The sequence below is a fragment of the Oncorhynchus tshawytscha genome, linkage group LG10 (genome assembly GCF_018296145.1).
Source record: "Oncorhynchus tshawytscha isolate Ot180627B linkage group LG10, Otsh_v2.0, whole genome shotgun sequence".
Lineage (NCBI taxonomy): Eukaryota > Metazoa > Chordata > Actinopteri > Salmoniformes > Salmonidae > Oncorhynchus > Oncorhynchus tshawytscha.
Genome location: NC_056438.1, coordinates 10,475,501 through 10,495,375, shown reverse-complemented (window position 1 = coordinate 10,495,375; position 19,875 = coordinate 10,475,501). Strand labels below are relative to the sequence as shown.

Genomic DNA, 19,875 nt, shown 5'->3' with positions numbered 1-19,875 from the left:
CCAATGACAAGGGTTGTTATTGTTATTAATAACTCCTTGTTATTTTTTAGTTGTACCAGCCGTACTAGTTGTATCAGTCTACCAGTTGCACCAGTCTACCAGTTGCACCAGTCTACCAGTTGTACCAGTTGTATTAGTTCTACCAGTTGCACCAGTCTACCAGTTGTACCAGTCGACCAGTTGCACCAGTCTACCAGTTGCACCAGTCTACCAGTTGCACCAGTCTACCAGTTGCACCAGTTTACCAGTCTACCAGTTGTACCAGTCTACCAGTTGTACCAGTTGCACCAGTAAACCAGTTGCACCAGTCTACCAGTTGTATCAGTCTACCAGTCGTACGAGTTGTATTAGTTGTACGAGTTGTATTAGTTGTACCAGTTGTACCAGTTTTACCAATTCTATTAGTTGTACCAGTTGTACCAGTTGTATCAGTGGTATTAGTTGTACCAGTTGTATTAGTTGTACCAGTAAACCAGTTGTACCAGTTGCACCAGTCTACCAGTTGTATCAGTCTACCAGTCGTACCAGTTGTATGAGTTTTACCAGTTGTATGAGTTGTAGCAGTTGTATGAGTTTTACCAGTTGTACAAGTTGTACCAGTTGTATGAGTTTTACCAGTTGTACCAGTTGTACCAGTTGTATGAGTTGTACCAGTTGTAGGAGTTATACCAGTTGTACAAGTTGTACCAGTTGTATGAGTTTTACCAGTTGTACCAGTTGTATGAGTTGTACCAGTTGTAGGAGTTATACCAGTTGTAGGAGTTATACAGTAGAGTAAAGTGCCCTACTTCTTAAACAGTAGAGTGAAGTGCCCTACTTCCTTATAGAGTAGAGTGCCCTACTTCTTTATACAGTAGAGTGAAGTGCCCTACTTCCTTAAACAGTAGAGTGAAGTGCCCTACTTCCCTATTAGAGGTCGGCCGATTCTGATTTTTCAACACCGATACCGATTATTGGAGGACCGAAGAAATCCGATACCGATTAATTGGACGATTTTTATATATATATTTGTAATAATGACAATTACAACAATACTGAAGGAACAACGAACACTTTTATTTTAGCTTATTATAATACATAAATATAGTCTATTTAGCCTCAAATGAATAATGAAACATGTTCAATTTGGTTTAAATAATGAAAAAACAGTGTTGGAGAAAAAAGTAAAAGTGCAATATGTGCCATATTGCTAACGTTTAAGTTCCTTGCTCCGAACATGAGAACATATGAAAGCTGGTGGTTCAATATTCCCAGTTTAGAAGTTTTAGGTTGTAGTTATTATAGTAATTATGACGTGTCGACTATTTCTCTCTATACCATTTGTATTTCATATACCTTTGACTATTGGATGTTCTAATAGGCACTTTAGTATTGCCAGCCTAATCTCAGGAGTTGATAGGCTTGAAGTCATAAACAGAGCTGTGATCAAGCATTGCTAAGAGCTGCTGGCAAATGCAGTAGTGCTGTTTGAATGAATGCTTACGAGCCTGCTGCTGCCTACCACCGCTCAGTCAGACTGCTCTATCAAATATCAAATCATAGATTTAATTATAATATAATAAACACACAGAAATACGAGCCTTACGTCATTAATATGGTAAAATCCGGAAACTATAATTTCGAAAACAAAACGTTTATACTTTGAGGGAAATATGGTACCGTTCCGTATTTTATCTAACGGGTGGCAATCCTAAGTCTAAATATTGCTGTTACATTGCACAACCTTCAATGTTATGTCATAATTATGTAAAATTCTGGCAAATTAGTTCACAGTTCGCAACGAGCCAGGTGGCCCAAACTGCTGCATATACCCTGACTCTGCTTGCACTGAACGCAAGAGAAGTGACACAATTTCCCTGGATAATATTGCCTGCTAACATGAATTTCTTTTAACAAAATATGCAGGTTTAAATTTTTTTACTTCTGTGTATTGATTTTAAGAAAGGCATTGATGTTTATGGTTGGGTACATTTGTGCAAAGATTGTGCTTTTTTCATCAATGTGCTTTTGTTAAATCATCACCCGTTTGGCGAAGTTGAAGTAAGATGTGATTCAATGATAAATTAACAGGCACCGCATTGATTATATGCAATGCAGGACAAGCTAGTTAACCTGGTGATATCATCAACCATGTGTAGTTAACTAATGATTGTGAAGATTGTTTTTAGTAAGATAAGTTTAATGTTAGCTAGCAACTTACCTTGGCTCCTTGCAGCCACACGGTCCTTTTGACGCTGCACTCGCGTAACAGGAAGTCAGTCCGCCACGCCGTTTCCTCGTGGATCGCAATGTAATCGGCCATAATCAGTGTCCAAAAAGGCCGATTACTGATTGTTATGAAACCTTGAAATCGGCCCTAATTAATCGGCCCTAATTAATCGGCCACTCCGATTAATCGGTCGCCTCTATTCCTTATTCAGTAGATTGAAGTGCACTACTTTTGACCAGCCCTATGAGCTATTGAAATCAAATCATCAAATCAAATGTTATTTGTCACATGTGCAGAATACAGTGTAGACCTAACAGTGGAATGGTTACTGACAGGCCCTTAACCTACTATGCAGTTGACAGAGAATAGAGTTCGATTTGGTAGGCAGACAAGTGTTCTATGATGTAATCCACAGTAAATAAACCAGGCCTGACAGTTAGTCCCTCTGTCTTCCAACTCTGTGTGTGTGTTTGTGTGTATGTGTGTGTGTGTCCGGGGACACTGACCAGACCCCCTTACAGCATGCCTGAACTCCTACACTCCTCCTTATCCTCCCTCGCTCTCTTCCCTCGGTCTCTTCTCTTGCTCTCTTCACTTGCTCTCCTCCCTCACTCTCTTCACTCGCTCACTTCGCTGGCTCTCTTCCCTCGCTCACTTCGCTCGCTCTCTTCCCTCGCTCTCTTCCCTTGCTCCTCTCCCTCACTCTCTTGCCTCGCTCTCTCCCTCGCTCCTCTCCCTCACTCTCTTCCCTCGCTCCTCTCCCTCACTCTCTTCCCTCGCTCTCTTCCCTCGCTCCTCTCCCTCACTCTCTTCCCTCGCTCTCTCCCTCCTCCCTCCCTCGCTCTCTTCCCTCGCTCCTCTCCCTCACTCTCTTCCCTCGCTCCTCTCCCTCACTCCTCTCCCTCACTCTCTTCCCTCGCTCCTCTCCCTCACTCTCTTCCCTCGCTCTCTTCCCTCCTCCTCTCCCTCACTCTCTTCCCTCGCTCCTCTCCCTCACTCCTCTCCCTCACTCTCTTCCCTCGCTCCTCTCCCTCACTCTCTTCCCTCGCTCTCTTCCCTCGCTCCTCTCCCTCGCTCTCTTACCTCGCTCTCTTCCCTCGCTCTCTTCCCTCGCTCCTTCCCTCGCTCTCTTCCCTCGCTCCTCTCCCTCACTCTCTTCCCTCGCACTCTCTTCCCTCGCTCCTCTCCCTCACTCTCTTCCCTCGCTTCTTCCCTCGCTCTCTTACCTCGCTCTCTTACCTCACTCCTCTCCCTCGCTCTCTTCCCTCGCTCTCTTCCCTCGCTCCTCTCCCTCGCTCTCTTCCCTCGCTCTCTTCCCTCGCTCCTCTCCCTCGCTCTCTTCCCTCGCTCCTCTCCCTTGCTCTCTTCCCTCGCTCTCTTCCCTCGCTCTCTTCCCTCACTCCTCTCCCTCATTCTCTTCCCTCGCTCCTCTCCCTCACTCCTCTCCCTCATTCTCTTCCCTCGCTCTCTCCTCTCACTATCTTCCCACCATAGAGGATTGAAGGACTTTCTCGTTATAAAACGGAATGCACATAAGCACTGCACACACACACACACACACACACACACACACACACACACACACACACACACACACACACACACACACACACACACACACACACACACACACACACACACACACACACACACACACACACACACACACTCCAGGTCTCTGGCCCCGGCTTTGAGTTACATGGTTGGCTTCTTTTTCCTAATCCCCTGAAATGAGACTTGGGAACATCAGGAAAACCCTGGGCCGTGGCCGGTGCTTGGTGCTCCAGAAGGTAACACTGCAGCATTGTTCCTGACTTCCTCTATGGCGTTCCTGGGATCTGAGGGGCTTTGTGTGTGTGTGTGTGTGTGTGTGTGTGTGTGTGTGTGTGTGTGTGTCTGCTCTGACCCCTCCACCTGGCTATGCGAAGAGTGAATGATCCTGATATCTAATAGCAGGGAAGGGTGACACACACATCGACGAACACACACACACACACAGACGAACACACACACGCACCGACGAACACACACACGTGCACACACACACACACTTGCACACACTGTAGTCTCCACTCCCTTGTTGTAAACATCTGTTAAATAACTGTACTTCAGGAATTTTGAAATCAGCCCATTTTCACTCCAGTGCCATCAAGTAGATAATATTATCTCAATTAAAATAAGGAGTTGACTTGCTGGCATGTTAAATCCAACCACTCCCTAACACACACACACACACACACCAATCAAACTACTCCCCAACTAGCGCTGTCAAAACTAATACCCCTTAAGAATTCCCAATTCCGTCAGATGGAACGAGGAGTGTGTTTTGGTTGAGGTCTACGGAACATCAACATTCGCTGATGTCACAAAGACAACGAAATGTCAGCAGTCCAGCTAGACTTGAGTGCATCTCAATGGTCTGGAGTGCCGTGCTCTCCTCTTATCTCCTCTCCTTCGTTGGTACTCATTCAAAAACACAACAATATGGTGAAAAATATGGTGACAAGCAAAAAGGTGAATCCCTCTAGTATTTGTTGAAATCAGTCCTGCTTTTTTATATTAGCGCAGACAAGGAGACAAAAGGAAAGAAGATGAGGAGATGAGGAGAGGAAGCCATTGTAGAGTATTGAAAGGCAGCCATCCACTGTTTATGAGAAGCCAGACACTTCCTGTATGTGGAGTGTCAGACTCTTCTTGTAGAAGTTCCCCCTCCTTCTCCCTGTTCTCTATCACTTCCCCTATAAGGGGCATAGAGAACCATTTTAACCATAGACATCAACAAAATGGCTGATAGAATGAGGAGAAAGCGACCACCACAACCACATACAACCACACACACACACACCCCCAGTTGGGGCTTGTTAAAGAGTCATTAGTACGAACCCCCCAACCGTGACGCTGAACAATTCCGTACCCCCGGCTCCAAATTATACATTAACACACACGCACGCACACACACACACGCACACACACACACACACGCACACACACACGCACACGCACGCACACACACACGCACGCACACGCACACACACACACACACACACGCACGCACGCACGCACACATACACACACACACACGCATACACACAAATATGCACACACACACACACGCCAATTATACACAAATTACACATTGAATACTGAGATGAACTGCAGAGAGTGGGGTATAGAGAGAAAGAAAAGAGAGGAATCAGAGTATTTCCTGGAGGAGTGGCTACATCAGAGTATTTCCTGGAGGAGTGGCTACATCAGAGTATTTCCTGGAGGAGTGGCTACATCAGAGTATTTCCTGGAGGAGTGGCTACATCAGAGTATTTCCTGGAGGAGTGGCTACATCAGAGTATTTCCTGGAGGAGTGGCTAAATCAGAGTATTTCCTGGAGGAGTGGCTACATCAGAGTATTTCCTGGAGGAGTGGCTACATCAGAGTATTTCCTGGAGGAGTGGCTAAATCAGAGTATTTCCTGGAGGAGTGGCTACATCAGAGTATTTCCTGGAGGAGTGGCTACATCAGAGTATTTCCTGGAGGAGTGGCTACATCAGAGTATTTCCTGGAGGAGTGGCTAAATCAGAGCATTTCCAGGATAATCCTTCGTTATCATCTTGTTGTTGATCTGTCATCATTGAGGCAATAGCCAGGGCGTGACAGAGGAGCTGAAGGGCCTTATGTCGCTGTTACGTCATGCTATGTCAGTCTTAATACCTCTCCTAAGTCTTTTATATCCTCCCTGTCTTCCAGGTGCGTAGCCAGGGCGTGACAGAGGAGCTGAAGTGCCTCAGTCTGCTGAATGCTCTGGATAAAGACCAGGACATCCCAGAAGACCTGGCTCAGCTGTTTGGAGAACCCTGCATCAAGCTGGCAGAGGGCATCAAGGCCTACATCTCAAAGGTAAGACTGGCACCCTATTCCCGAAATAGTGCACTACTCTGGCATCCTATTCCCTAGATAGTTCCCTAATCTGGCACCCTATTCCCTAGTTAGTGCCCTATTCTGGAACCCTATTCCCTAAAGTGTGTACTACTCTGGCACCGTATTCCCTAGATAGTCTACTACTCTGGCGTCCTATTCACTAGATAGTGCCCTATTCTGGCACCCTATTCCCTAGATAGTGCCCTACTACAGATAGAACTTAAGGCTTATATGTAGGTTATATGAGACCACACAGATGTAGGTTATATCTGAAATGCCCCCCTATCTCTACTGTAGATAATTAACATCTTTAGCATAAAGGCCTATGTTTGGACATTCCAATAGCTAGATGGAGGACATATTTAAAAGCAATATACCTTGGTATGTGGACCGGCTGACATTTAGCACCCTTTGGAATGTTTGGATTAATTCATGCCTTTGTCATTACCTGTATAAAGGAATTCTAGAATGTGCTAGAATTCTATCGCAACAGAATTCTATTGTGCTGCCTTGTCGAGAGGACTGTGAATAATCATGTAGATTCACACCTGTGTTCTACAGTGTGAATTGGTCTGAGAGACAGCCAATATGCCCCAGTCTGTGTGTGTGTGTGTGTGTGTGTGTGTGTGTGTGTGTGTGTGTGTGTGTGTGTGTGTGTGTGTGTGTGTGTGTGTGCTGTGCCAATAGAAGCGGTAGAAGTAGAATGACGAATTCTACATTGTAGAATAGCAGTAGCAGCTGAGCCAAGAGTACTGGGGGCAGATTGTCTGACTCTCAGACCAATCCACTGTTTATCTGTAGAACACTGCTGTTAGGGGAACATGCTGTCGCCACCAAGGTTCTCTCCTCTACATACATTCCATTGTCTGTGAGAGGAGACCGGAGGGTTTTTCACTCCACTGTTTGGCGACGTCGAGTTAATGGAGTTCGGCCTCTAGTTCCTTCCTAAAGCTATTGGCTGTCTCCATTTCAACACACACACAGCCAAAGGCTGTACAACTCTTCAGCTCCCGTGCCTCTAAACCTCGGGGCACCATTCCCAGGGTCTGCCCATCGTAGATCAACATCACCTAAATCATCCATCTCCGGTAGTACAATGAGTCACACAGATTGACGGGCTGTATGTATCAAGCTTCCCAGTGTACAATCTTAGAAGTAAAGGTGGCTTGAAGAACCTTTTGGGTTGCCACACCTGCGGAACCTTTCCAGGCGAAACACGTTCCTTGAGGAACCTCTGTGTAAAGGGTCAAACCGGAACCTTCTGGTGATTTTCAGCCTTTCTAATAATATATTGTAGAGGTGGCAGCCTATCAGATCAGGAGGTGTGGCTTATTGGAGGCGTGGCGTTCAGATAGTAATGAGATTATATTTATAGTAATATAATGTAGAGGTTAGCGTAAATGTCCTGTTCATCATGTTAAGTTTGTACACTGCAAATTAATATGTTCCTTGAATATTTCTGTATATTAAATATTTTAATATCATTAGTGCTGAAATTGTCTGTCCTCGGTTGCAACACTCACTACCGAGTTCCAAAATGCCTCTGGAAGCAACGTCAGCACAAGAACTGTTTGTCGGGAGCGTCATGAAATGGGTTTCCATGGCCGAGCAGCCGCACACAAGCCTGAGATCACCATGTGCAATGCCAAGTGTTGGCTGGAGTGGTGTAAAGCTCGCTGCCATTGGACTCTGGAGCAGTGGAAACGCGTTCTCTGGAGTGATGAATCACGCTTCACCACATGGCAGTCTGACAGACTATGTTTGGCGGATGCCAGGAGAATGCTACCTGCCCGAATTCATAGTGCCAACTGTAAAGTTTGGTGGATGAGAAATAATGGTCTGGGGCTGTTTTTCATGGTTCGGGCCCCTTAGTTCCAGTGAAGGGAAATCGTAACACTACAGCATTTGGGATTTTACATCGCAATGAATAGCATTATATGGACAGGGATCACCTGATCCTAGATCTGCACTCCTACTCAGAGACGCATCATGAATACGACTGAGTCAGTCGTTTCATGGTGAGTCAGAGACTGTGACCTCCATCTGTCTGTACCACTCACTACCTAAACACAGACACCGCCAACAGGCTTTCCCCATCTCTGTGTGTGTGTGTGTGTCTGCTTATTGCTGTATCTGCATCCTTCCTTCACCACTTCAATACGGACAGACAGACAGACAGACACACACACACACACACACACACACACACAAACAATTACAGCTCCACCACATGATATAATCAGACTGTTTACAATTCTGTCTCCAGTTGTAATAGAAATGGAATGTCTCGTTTCTTGTGGTGTAAATGGACTTGGATTGGGTCTGAGTCTGTGTGTCCCTGTGCATGTGTGTGTGTGTCCCTGTGCGTGTGCGTGGGTGTGTGTGTGTAAATTGACTTGGATTGGGTCTGAGTCTGTGTGTCCCTGTGTGTGTGTGTAAATTGACTTGGATTGTGGTGTGTCCCTGTGTGTAAATTGACTTGGATTGGGTCTGAGTCTGTGTGTCCCTGTGCATGTGTGTGTGTGTGTGTGTGTGTCCCTGTGCATGTGTGTGTGTGTGTGTGTGTGTGTGTGTGTGTGTGTGTGTGTGTGTGTGTGTAATTTGACTTGGATTGGGTCTGAGTCTGTGTGTCCCTGTGCATGTGTGTGTGTGTGTGTGTGTGTGTGTGTATAATTTGACTTGGATTGGGCCTGCTTGCAAGTTTAGCATTTCACTGTACTTGTACATGAGACAGTACAACTCGACCTCAGTATGAGACAAAGCTTGTCCAGAGTGATTATACAGTCTGTACACCCCCTGAAACTACACATGGTCTCTTTCAGAAGTAAGGTCTGACCGCACGCCTTGTACTGAAATCCACATTTTTTAAGAAAGTAGATAATTGTAAAATTAAACTTCCTCCCTTGAACACTGTCCAGGAGAAAACAAGACTGATTTTGTGCAGCGCTTTGTTTCCTCAATTAGGAATTGCAATTAACTGTATTTTAATGTTCAGGCTAAGAGTTAAAGTGTTTGGTTAGAGTAGTTTGAAAGCGCTAGGCTACATGGCTAACATAAGGTTAGCATTAGCAAAAAAACAAACATTTCTTGTCCTACTTCTAGTGGAGACGCTAGGCTACATGGCTAACGTTTAGATAGCTTTACCCAAAACCAGCCCTTGGCCTACTTCTATTGGAAATGCTAGGTTATATAGCTAACATTAGGTTAGCATTAGCCAAACCCAACTCTTAGCTTTTCATTCTGGCCTGTGTTCTTGCATGGAAATACTCATGCTAATGAGTGCAGATGGTTTTATGTGGGCTGGTCTGGGTTTTGTGACTGTTTGTTTGTGTGTGTGTGTGTGTGTGGGGGGGGTCTTTGGCTACAGCGTTAGCCTCTGTAGACTCTGTGTCTTTGTATAAAACACTTGAGCTGAAAAGCTGGTCTGACGTTACCCAAACCGTTTGGCTAGAATAAATGGTATTTTCTGTTTTAACCCTGTCCCAACCCTCAACCCTTAACACTTAACCCTTGACCCTTACCTTCACCCTTACCTTAACCCTTACCTTAACCATTAACCCTTAACCCTTACCTTAACCCTTAACCATTACCTTAACCCTTACCTTAGCCATTACCTTAACCCTTAACCCTTACCTTAACCCTTACCTTAACCCTTACCTTAACCCTTACCTTAACCCTTACCTTAACCCTTAACCTAACCCTTACCTTAACCCTTACCTTAACCCTTAACCCTTAACCCTTAACCCTTACCTTAACCCTTAACCCTTACCCATTAACCCTTACCCCTTAAAACTTTACCCTTAACCAGTCGGATTTAATGACTAAACTTAACCATCATATTTTTTCATTTAAACCCCCCTGAAATGAGACGCTGAGATATTGTGGCAGGGTAGCGGCAGGGTAGCCTAGTGGTTAGAGCGTTGGACTAGTAACCGGAAGGTTGCAAGAGATGCACACATGAGAACGAGTGAGCAAGTGGACACACACACATGTTGCTCAAGTTACACTTCAAAATTTGACGTCCATCCACATCTGGAGATGCCTTCAAAACTAAAACCTGCCACTAAGGGGCAGTGGTGAGCGTAATTACCATCAAGTAAGCTTGGGTTTTGTTAGGGTTGTGGACAGGGATGGTGGATAGGCTCCAGCTTTGTTTTAACTCTAACCTAAACCGTAACCCTTAACTTAACCATTCAGAACCGTATTCCAATCCTTAACCCTTAACTTAACCATTCAGAACCTTATCCCAAACCTTAACCCTTAACTTAACCATTCAGAACCTTATCCCAAACCTTAACCCTTAACTTAACCATTCAGAACCTTATCCCAAACCTTAACCCTTAACTTAACCATTCAGAACCTTATCCCAATCCTTAACCCTTAACTTAACCATTCAGAACCTTATCCCAATCCTTAACCATTAACTTAACCATTCAGAACCTTATCCCAATCCTTAACCCTTTACCATTCAGAACCGTATTCCAATCCTTAACCCTTAACCCTTAAATCCTTAACCCTTAACATAACCATTCAGAACCTTATCCCAATTAACCCTTAACATTCAGAACCTTATCCCAAACCTTAACCCTATTCTGTATTCATGCTGACTTAACTTCGAAATTTGACGTCCCTGCAGTGAGATTGAGAGTTATAATGCCCCCCCCACCCCACACACACACTCTTAACCATTCAGAACCTTATCCCAAACCTTAACCCTTAACTTATCCATTCAGAACCTTGTCCCAATCCTTAACCCAACTATTCTGTATTCATGCCTGAACTTAACCTTCGAAATTTGACGTTTATGGACAAACATCAGATTCTGCAGTGAGATTGAGAGCTATAATGCCCCCCCCACACACACACACACACTCTCCCAGTGACATATATTAGCAGTGGGAGGTCGTCAAATCTCATTGTGCTAATTGAGAGAGGCTGTGGTCCATTATCTGTTGGCAGAGACAGAGGATCTTAATGTGAAACACATGGACAACCACACACACACACACACACACACACACATATATATACACACACTGCACGCACACATTTAGAGACATTACGTTTTTTAATATGGACACCACAGAATGATGTGATTGGATAGGGCCATCCCAACAACTATAAAAAACACAATCTGCTCTCGTCCCGGATGACGGAGAGAGAACCTGAAGACGGACAGAGAGCCTGATGATGGAGAGATGACAGAGAGAGAGCTTGATGACGAACAGAGAGGGAAGAGATTAAGAAAATAGATTGATAGATAGAGGAAGAAAAGGGGGGGAGATAAAGAAAGAAGGATGTTAATGAATAGAGAGAGAGAGAAGAACACCTGGTAGTTATTATTACAGGGAGAGACAACAGGTAGCTGATACACCTGGTAGTTATTATTACAGGGAGAGACAACAGGTAGCTGATACACCTGGTAGTTATTATTACAGGGAGAGAGAACAGGTAGCTGATACACCTGGTAGTTATTATTACAGGGAGAGAGAACAGGTAGCTGATACACCTGGTAGTTATTATTACAGGGAGAGAGAACAGGTAGCTGATACACCTGGTAGTTATTATTACAGGGAGAGAGAACAGGTAGCTGATACACCTGGTAGTTATTATTACAGGGAGAGAGAACAGGTAGCTGATACACCTGGTAGTTATTATTACAGGGAGAGAGAACAGGTAGCTGATACACCTGGTAGTTATTATTACAGGGAGAGAGAACAGGTAGCTGATACACCTGGTAGTTATTATTACAGGGAGAGAGAACAGGTAGCTGATACACCTGGTAGTTATTATTACAGGGAGAGACAACAGGTAGCTGATACACCTGGTAGTTATTATTACAGGGAGAGAGAACAGGTAGCTGATACACCTGGTAGTTATTATTACAGGGAGAGAGAACAGGTAGCTGATACACCTGGTAGTTATTATTACAGGGAGAGAGAACAGGTAGCTGATACACCTGGTAGTTATTATTACAGGGAGAAAGAACAGGTAGCTGATACACCTGGTAGTTATTATTACAGGGAGAGAGAACAGGTAGCTGATACACCTGGTAGTTATTATTACAGGGAGAGAGAACAGGTAGCTGATACACCTGGTAGTTATTATTACAGGGAGAGAGAACAGGTAGCTGATACACCTGGTAGTTATTATTACAGGGAGAGAGAACAGGTAGCTGATACACCTGGTAGTTATTATTACAGGGAGAGAGAACAGGTAGCTGATACACCTGGTAGTTATTATTACAGGGAGAGAGAACAGGTAGCTGATACACCTGGTAGTTATTATTACAGGGAGAAAGAACAGGTAGCTGATACACCTGGTAGTTATTATTACAGGGAGAGAGAACAGGTAGCTGATACACCTGGTAGTTATTATTACAGGGAGAGAGAACAGGTAGCTGATACACCTGGTAGTTATTATTACAGGGAGAGAGAACAGGTAGCTGATACACCTGGTAGTTATTATTACAGGGAGAGAGAACAGGTAGCTGATACACCTGGTAGTTATTATTACAGGGAGAGAGAACAGGTAGCTGATACACCTGGTAGTTATTATTACAGGGAGAGAGAACAGGTAGCTGATACACCTGGTAGTTATTATTACAGGGAGAGAGAACAGGTAGCTGATACACCTGGTAGTTATTATTACAGGGAGAGAGAACAGGTAGCTGATACACCTGGTAGTTATTATTACAGGGAGAGAGAACAGGTAGCTGATACACCTGGTAGTTATTATTACAGGGAGAGAGAACAGGTAGCTGATACACCTGGTAGTTATTATTACAGGGAGAGAGAACAGGTAGCTGATACACCTGGTAGTTATTATTACAGGGAGCGAGAACAAGTTTAGGGGAAGAGGAAGAGAGGAATGGAGGGGAAGGAGAGAGGGAGAGTGGAAAAGAGGAATGGAGAGATGTAAAAAGAAAGAGAGGAATTGTAATCGTAGTTGTGCAATATGTGGCCAACCATCTTCCTGGAGAACCTACAATGGGCAGTAGATAGAGATTAGTAAGAAGCCAATAGACAGAGAGTAGGAAGAAGCCAATAGACAGAGAGTAGGAAGAAGCCAATAGACAGAGAGTAGGAAGAAACCAATAGGCAGAGATTAGAGAGAAGCCAATAGGCGGAGAGGAAAAAGAAGCCAATAGACAGAGAGTAGGAAGAAACCAATAGACAGAGAGTAGGAAGAAACCAATAGACAGAGAGGAGAAAGAAACCAATAGGCAGAGAGGAGAAAGAAACCAATAGGCAGAGAGGAGAAAGAAACCAATAGGCAGAGAGTAGGAAGAAACCAATAGACAGAGAGTAGGAAGAAGCCAATAGACAGAGAGTAGGAAGAAGCCAATAGACAGAGAGTAGGAAGAAGCCAATAGGCAGAGAGGAGAAAGAAACCAATAGGCAAAGAGGAGAAAGAAACCAATAGACAGAGAGGAGAAAGAAACCAATAGGCAGAGAGGAGAAAGAAGCCAATAGACAGAGAGGAGAAAGAAACCAATAGGCAGAGAGGAGAAAGAAACCAGTAGACAGAGAGGAGAAAGAAACCAGTAGACAGAGAGGAGAAAGAAACCAGTAGACAGAGAGGAGAAAGAAACCAGTAGACAGAGAGGAGAAAGAAACCAATAGGCAGAGAGGAGAAAGAAGCCAATAGACAGAGAGGAGAAAGAAACCAATAGACAGAGAGGAGAAAGAAACCAGTAGACAGAGAGGAGAAAGAAACCAGTAGACAGAGAGGAGAAAGAAACCAATAGACAGAGAGGAGAAAGAAACCAGTAGACAGAGAGGAGAAAGAAACCAATAGGCAGAGAGGAGAAAGAAGCCAATAGACAGAGAGGAGAAAGAAACCAGTAGACAGAGAGGAGAAAGAAACCAGTAGACAGAGAGTAGCCTACATTTAGTCTGATTCTCTGTATGGTAATAGGCCTAATAATGCTAATAATGAATTGTATTTTTGTAAAGTAGTTCCTTGCGCCGTACAGCACAGTTTTCAGTTACCTTATTGGCCAATGGTGTTACAGAATATGATTCATTTTTTGGACAAGTAAAATAACCTGGCCCACTTGCCCTATTCTTGCTTTACAGATTACCAAAAGGTCAAATAATTTTTGTTCTCTTGCTGATTAGCGTTTATTAGCTGAATCAGATGTGCCCGTGTAGATCTGGAACAAAAGCCTGACACATTCCATTCATGCACTGTTATTATGCAAAGGTACAGAGTATTGACACTCCACTTTACGCTGTGCAGTTAGGTCAACTTTAACAGAACACGTTGGATTAACTTGCAGAACAAGTTAGAACAACTACAAGAAAACACATTAGATTAACTTGGAGAACAAGTTAGATCAACTTGAACAGAACAAGTTAGATCAACTTGAACAGAACAAGATAGATCAACTTGAACAGAACAAGTTAGATCAACTTGAACAGAACAAGTTAGATCAACTTGAACAGAACAAGTTAGATCAACTTGAAGAGAACAAGTTAGATCAACTTGAAGAGAACAAGTTAGATCAACTTGAAGAGAACAAGTTAGATCAACTTGAAGAGAACAAGTTAGATCAACTTGAAGAGAACAAGTTAGATCAACTTGAAGAGAACAAGTTAGATCAACTTGAAGAGAACAAATTAGATCAACTTGAAGAGAACAAGTTAGATCAACTTGAAGAGAACAAGTTAGATCAAATTGAGCAGAACAAGTTAGATTAACTTGGAGAGCACATGTTAGATCAACTTGAACAGAACAAGTTAGATCAACTTGAAGAGAACACATTAGATTAACTTGGAGAGAACACGTTAGATTAACTTGAAGAGAACAAGTTAGATCAACTTGAAGAGAACAAGTTAGATCAACTTGAAGAACACGTTAGATCAACTTGAAGAAAACACGTTATATTAACTTGAACAGAACACGTTAGATCAACTTGAAAATAACAGGTTAGGGTCGACTTGAAGAGGACAGGTTAGGGTCTACTTGAAGAGGACAGGTTAGGGTCTACTTGAAGAGTACAGGTTAGGGTCTACTTGAAGAGGACAGGTTAGGGTCTACTTGAAGAGGACAGGTTAGGGTCTACTTGAAGAGTACAGGTTAGGGTCTACTTGAAGAGGACAGGTTAGGGTCTACTTGAAGAGGATAGGTTAGGTACTAATTGAAGAAGACAGGTTAGGGTCTACTTGAAGAGGATAGACTAGGGTCTACTTGAAGTGGACAGGTTAGGGTCTACATGAATAGGACAGGTTAGGGTCTACTTGAATAGGACAGGTTAGGGTCTACTTGAAGAGGACATGTTTGGGACTACTTGAATAGGACAGGTAAGGGTCTACTCGAAGAGGACAGGTTAGGGTCTACTCGAAGAGGACAGGTTAGGGTCTACTTGAAGAGGACAGGTTAGGGTCTACTTGAATATGACAGGTTAGGGACTACTTGAAGAGGACAGGTTGGGGTCTACTTGAAGAGGACAGGTTAGGGTCTTGAAGAGGATAGAAGAGGACAGGTTAGGGTCTACTTGAAGAGGACAGGTTAGGGTCTACTTGAAGAGGACAGGTTAGGGTCTACTCGAAGAGGACAGGTTAGGGTCTACTTGAATAGGACAGGTTAGGGTCTACTCGAAGAGGACAGGTTAGGGTCTACTCGAAGAGGACAGGTTAGGGTCTACTCGAAGAGGACAGGTTAGGGTCTACTTGAAGAGGACAGGTTAGGGTCTACTTGAATATGACAGGTTAGGGACTACTTGAATAGGACAGGTTGGGGCCTACTGCCACGTTACTTCATTGATGCAGAGTTAATCTCTCAGAAACCTGACATGCCTGATATAGTCTATTATTACGACCGTAGAGACAGGGAGACCATACATAGCACTCTTATTCCCTCCTCCCCTCCCCTCTGCTCCTCATCTGACCCACAGTCATCCTCATATCTCATTCTTCCCACTCCCCTCTCCTCATCTGACCCACAGTCATCCTCATATCTCATTCTTCCCACTCCCCTCTTCTCCTCATCTGACCCACAGTCATCCTCATATCTCATTCTTCCCCTCCCCTCATCTGACCCACAGTCATCCTCATATCTCATTCTTCCCCCTTCCCTCTCCTCTGCTCCTTGTGTGTGTGTTTTACGTGACCCACTCAGCTTACTGTCACTAAACCTCACAGAGAATCAAAACATCTCCACCTCCACTGTCCAGTCTCAATGGCCCTTTTTGTCCTCTCTCCTTTCCTCTTTTCACCTCTCCACCATCCCGTCTCCTATTCATTAAACTGCTGGTTCATTTGGGTAGTCTCTTGTCCCGGGGATGGAGGAGAGGAGGAGGAGGAGACGGGGATGGAGGAGAGGAGGAGGAGGAGACGGGGATGAGAGGAAGGAGAGACATAGGGTCTTACTGTAGAAACATTGTCTCTAGATCCTGGCCACTGTAGATACATTATTCAACTATCTAAACCATCAAAGGGCAGACCGACACACACACACACACACACACACACACACACACACACACACACACACACACACACACACACACACACACACACACACACACACACACACACACACACACACACACACACACACACACACACACACACACACACACATACGCAGGCAGTATGGGACATGACGCGTACCAACAAAATGGACTCTATTCAGCAGGGTTAAAAATGACTAAAAAGGACTAACGAATGATGGCTAGAGGTGGGGGGGTGGGAGGGTCAAATCTTTTCCAGAAACATAAACTCACAAAGGCATCTGTGTGTCTACTGTCGATTGTCTACCCCCTCCTTGCTCTCCCTCCATCCCTCCCTCTGTCCTCCTCCGCTCCCTCTTTGCTCTCCCTTCGTCTCTCCTGCCGTCCCGGGCCAAGGTTTGCGTTCTGCCCGGTTTGGAGTCAGCCACCTGTCTGGTGCACTTTGTGTCTTTTTTTTAAAAGAGGGAGGAAATAAGACAAAAGAGAGATAGAAGTACAGAAAGAGTATCGGAGTGGAGCGTGCTACGATGTCTTGACCCATGACCTGTAAACAGAGGAGACTGGGAGAGGAAAATGAAGAGTCTTGGAGTGGAGCGTAAACCGGAAGCAGGACGATAGAGTCGCAGTCTGATTTGCCAAAGGGAGGGCGTTTCTGTTGGTGGAATAAAATTGGCCCAGAGTTTTAGCACCCCTTGCAGCGCAGGAGCATGTTGGCAGGAGCATGTTGGCAGGAGCATGTTGGCAGGAGCATGTTGGCAGGAGCATGTTGGCAGAAGTGAGGTAGAATGGTTTTAAGTCTCCCTGTGTTAAAGTCTCCTCCCACTACAAAGGCCGCCTCTTGACAAGCGGTATCCTGTTTGTTTATGGTCCCATACAGCGCGTTGAGTGCCAAAGTAGTGTTGGCTTGTGGTGGGGTGTAGACAGTGCATTATGGATGAGAACTCTCTTGGTAGATAAAGGTATGCAGGTGAGCAAAAGGTTCAGTTTTCCTTCACACTGAAAGCTGCGAGTTGTTGTTTATGAGGAAGCACACCACTCTGCCTTCGGACTTGCACGAGGCCGCTGTCGTTCAAATCATGACGCTGCACGGGGAAACCACTGAGTTCTAAATCCATAGATTCAGACAGCCACGCTTTTATCTAAAGCATATAATATGGCAGCTAATCAAGTCTCTCTGATATGAGACTCTCGAACGAAGATCATCTGTCTTATTCTTGAGTGACTGGACATGTGGTTTTATTCATCCCACATAGCAATACAAACTACCCATTGTGAAGTCTGACTGCTGGACAGATAAACACACACGCACGCACACACACACACACGCACGCACGCACGCACGCACGCCCACACACACACACACACACACACACGCGCACACGCACACGCACATGCACACACACACGCAGGCTGCTGGACAAGCCAACGAATGTCTGCCAATGTGATATAACTCATAACGATGAGTAATTTAGGAGACTTGTCAGTTTCTTAGGACATACATCACACAACTACAAACAATGGAGGATAGGATGTAAGATAGTTCCCCAAGTAAGAAGGAAAAAACTATAGATGGAATAGATGGAATTCAGACTTGACAATGCCAATCTGTTTGAAGTTTAAAGTTTAAACGCATCACTACATATTCTAGTGTACCTTTCCAAACACACTGCTATGGCACAGCTATACTCACAGGGTTTTCAGTCAAATGAAACCAACCCATCAAAGCTACTGGTTGAACAAAAGTTTAAATCCAGGTCCTTTAGTTATCTGTTTCGGTGATATTAATGTAGACAGTGGAGGTACCAGACATGTTAGTTATCTACCTACTGTAGACAGTGGAGGTACCAGACAGGTCAGTTATCTACCTACTGTAGACAGTGGAGGGACCAGACATGTTAGTTATCTACCTACTGTAGACAGTGGGGGACCAGATATGTTAGTTATCTACCTACTGTAGACAGTGGAGGGACCAGACATGTTAGTTATCTACCTACTGTAGACAGTGGAGGTACCAGACATGGTAGTTATCTACCTACTGTAGACAGTGGAGGTACCAGACATGGTAGTTATCTACCTACTGTAGACAGTGGAGGTACCAGACAGGTCAGTTATCTACCTACTGTAGACAGTGGAGGGACCAGACATGTCAGTTATCTACCTACTGTAGACAGTGGAGGGACCAGACATGTTAGTTATCTACCTACTGTAGACAGTGGAGGTACCAGACAGGTCAGTTATCTACCTACTGTAGACAGTGGAGGGACCAGACATGGTAGTTATCTACCTACTGTAGACAGTGGAGGTACCAGACAGGTCAGTTATCTACCTACTGTAGACAGTGGAGGTACCAGACAGGTCAGTTATCTACCTACTGTAGACAGTGGAGGTACCAGACAGGTCAGTTATCTACCTACTGTAGACAGTGGAGGGACCAGACATGTTAGTTATCTACCTACTGTAGACAGTGGAGGGACCAGACATTTTTCACTGAGGTGTCTAAGGGGTAGCTTGGTCGTTGCATGGGGTGCTTATAATATATAGTGTACATGTAATAATAAACTTTTTTTTTTTTGGGGGCTATTGTAAAGAGAGCTTCAGCAGCATCATGTAGGAGAAGTATACAGAGGACTGGAAACTCCAGTTCAGTGGTTATCATCATGAGACTGTCAGACAGGCATGGTATATATCTACGCCTGGGATCTGTCCTGCTCGACAGAGCGTTACACAGGCACACACATCCACGGAAAAAGTCCCCAATGAGGCGATGCCAATGTGTGTTTGTGACGCTGAGGTTGTAGAAATATAATTATATAATTGGTCTCAGATCTTTGAGGCTGTGAATTATTCAATGTTTGTGTGTGAATATGGTCGTTTTCAGGCAGGTCGAATGGAAACTGTCACCAATCTATAAAAAAACAAACACAATCTCTCTTTCTTCTCCGTCCTCTTCTCTTTTTTCCCCACACTCTCTATTTGTTCTCCTTCGTTCTCTGTGATTAGTCAGTTGTGTGTCATAGACCTTTAGGCCAGATAAAGTGTCACATAGAAATGTGAGTTACAGATCTGTTATTCTCATTGAAAACAAGTCTAAGAAACGGTAGAACTGTTCTATGTGCTCTATTTCTATGCGTCCTGTTTAAGTTTAGTTTTTTGCGTTTTTTTACTTTCAGTTTTGTACACCAGCTTCAAACAAGTGAAAATACAAACAAAAAATAGCTATGGGAAATATATTTCACAGTGGTTTAGATGGTGCAAGGAGTCTCTACACTGTACTTGCTTGTTATGTCATAAAAAA

General features: G+C 44.2%; 1 protein-coding gene across 1 annotated transcript in view; it reads left to right on the top strand.

Annotated features, from left to right (window-relative positions):
• Nucleotides 1-19,875, top strand: part of LOC112259711 (tumor necrosis factor ligand superfamily member 10) — a 67,557-nt gene that overhangs the window by 22,838 nt on the left and 24,844 nt on the right. The window contains exon 2 of the mRNA XM_042328098.1: nucleotides 5,951-6,100. Coding sequence (XP_042184032.1) covers nucleotides 5,951-6,100 — 150 coding nt within the window. The remainder of the gene's footprint in view (nucleotides 1-5,950; nucleotides 6,101-19,875) is intronic.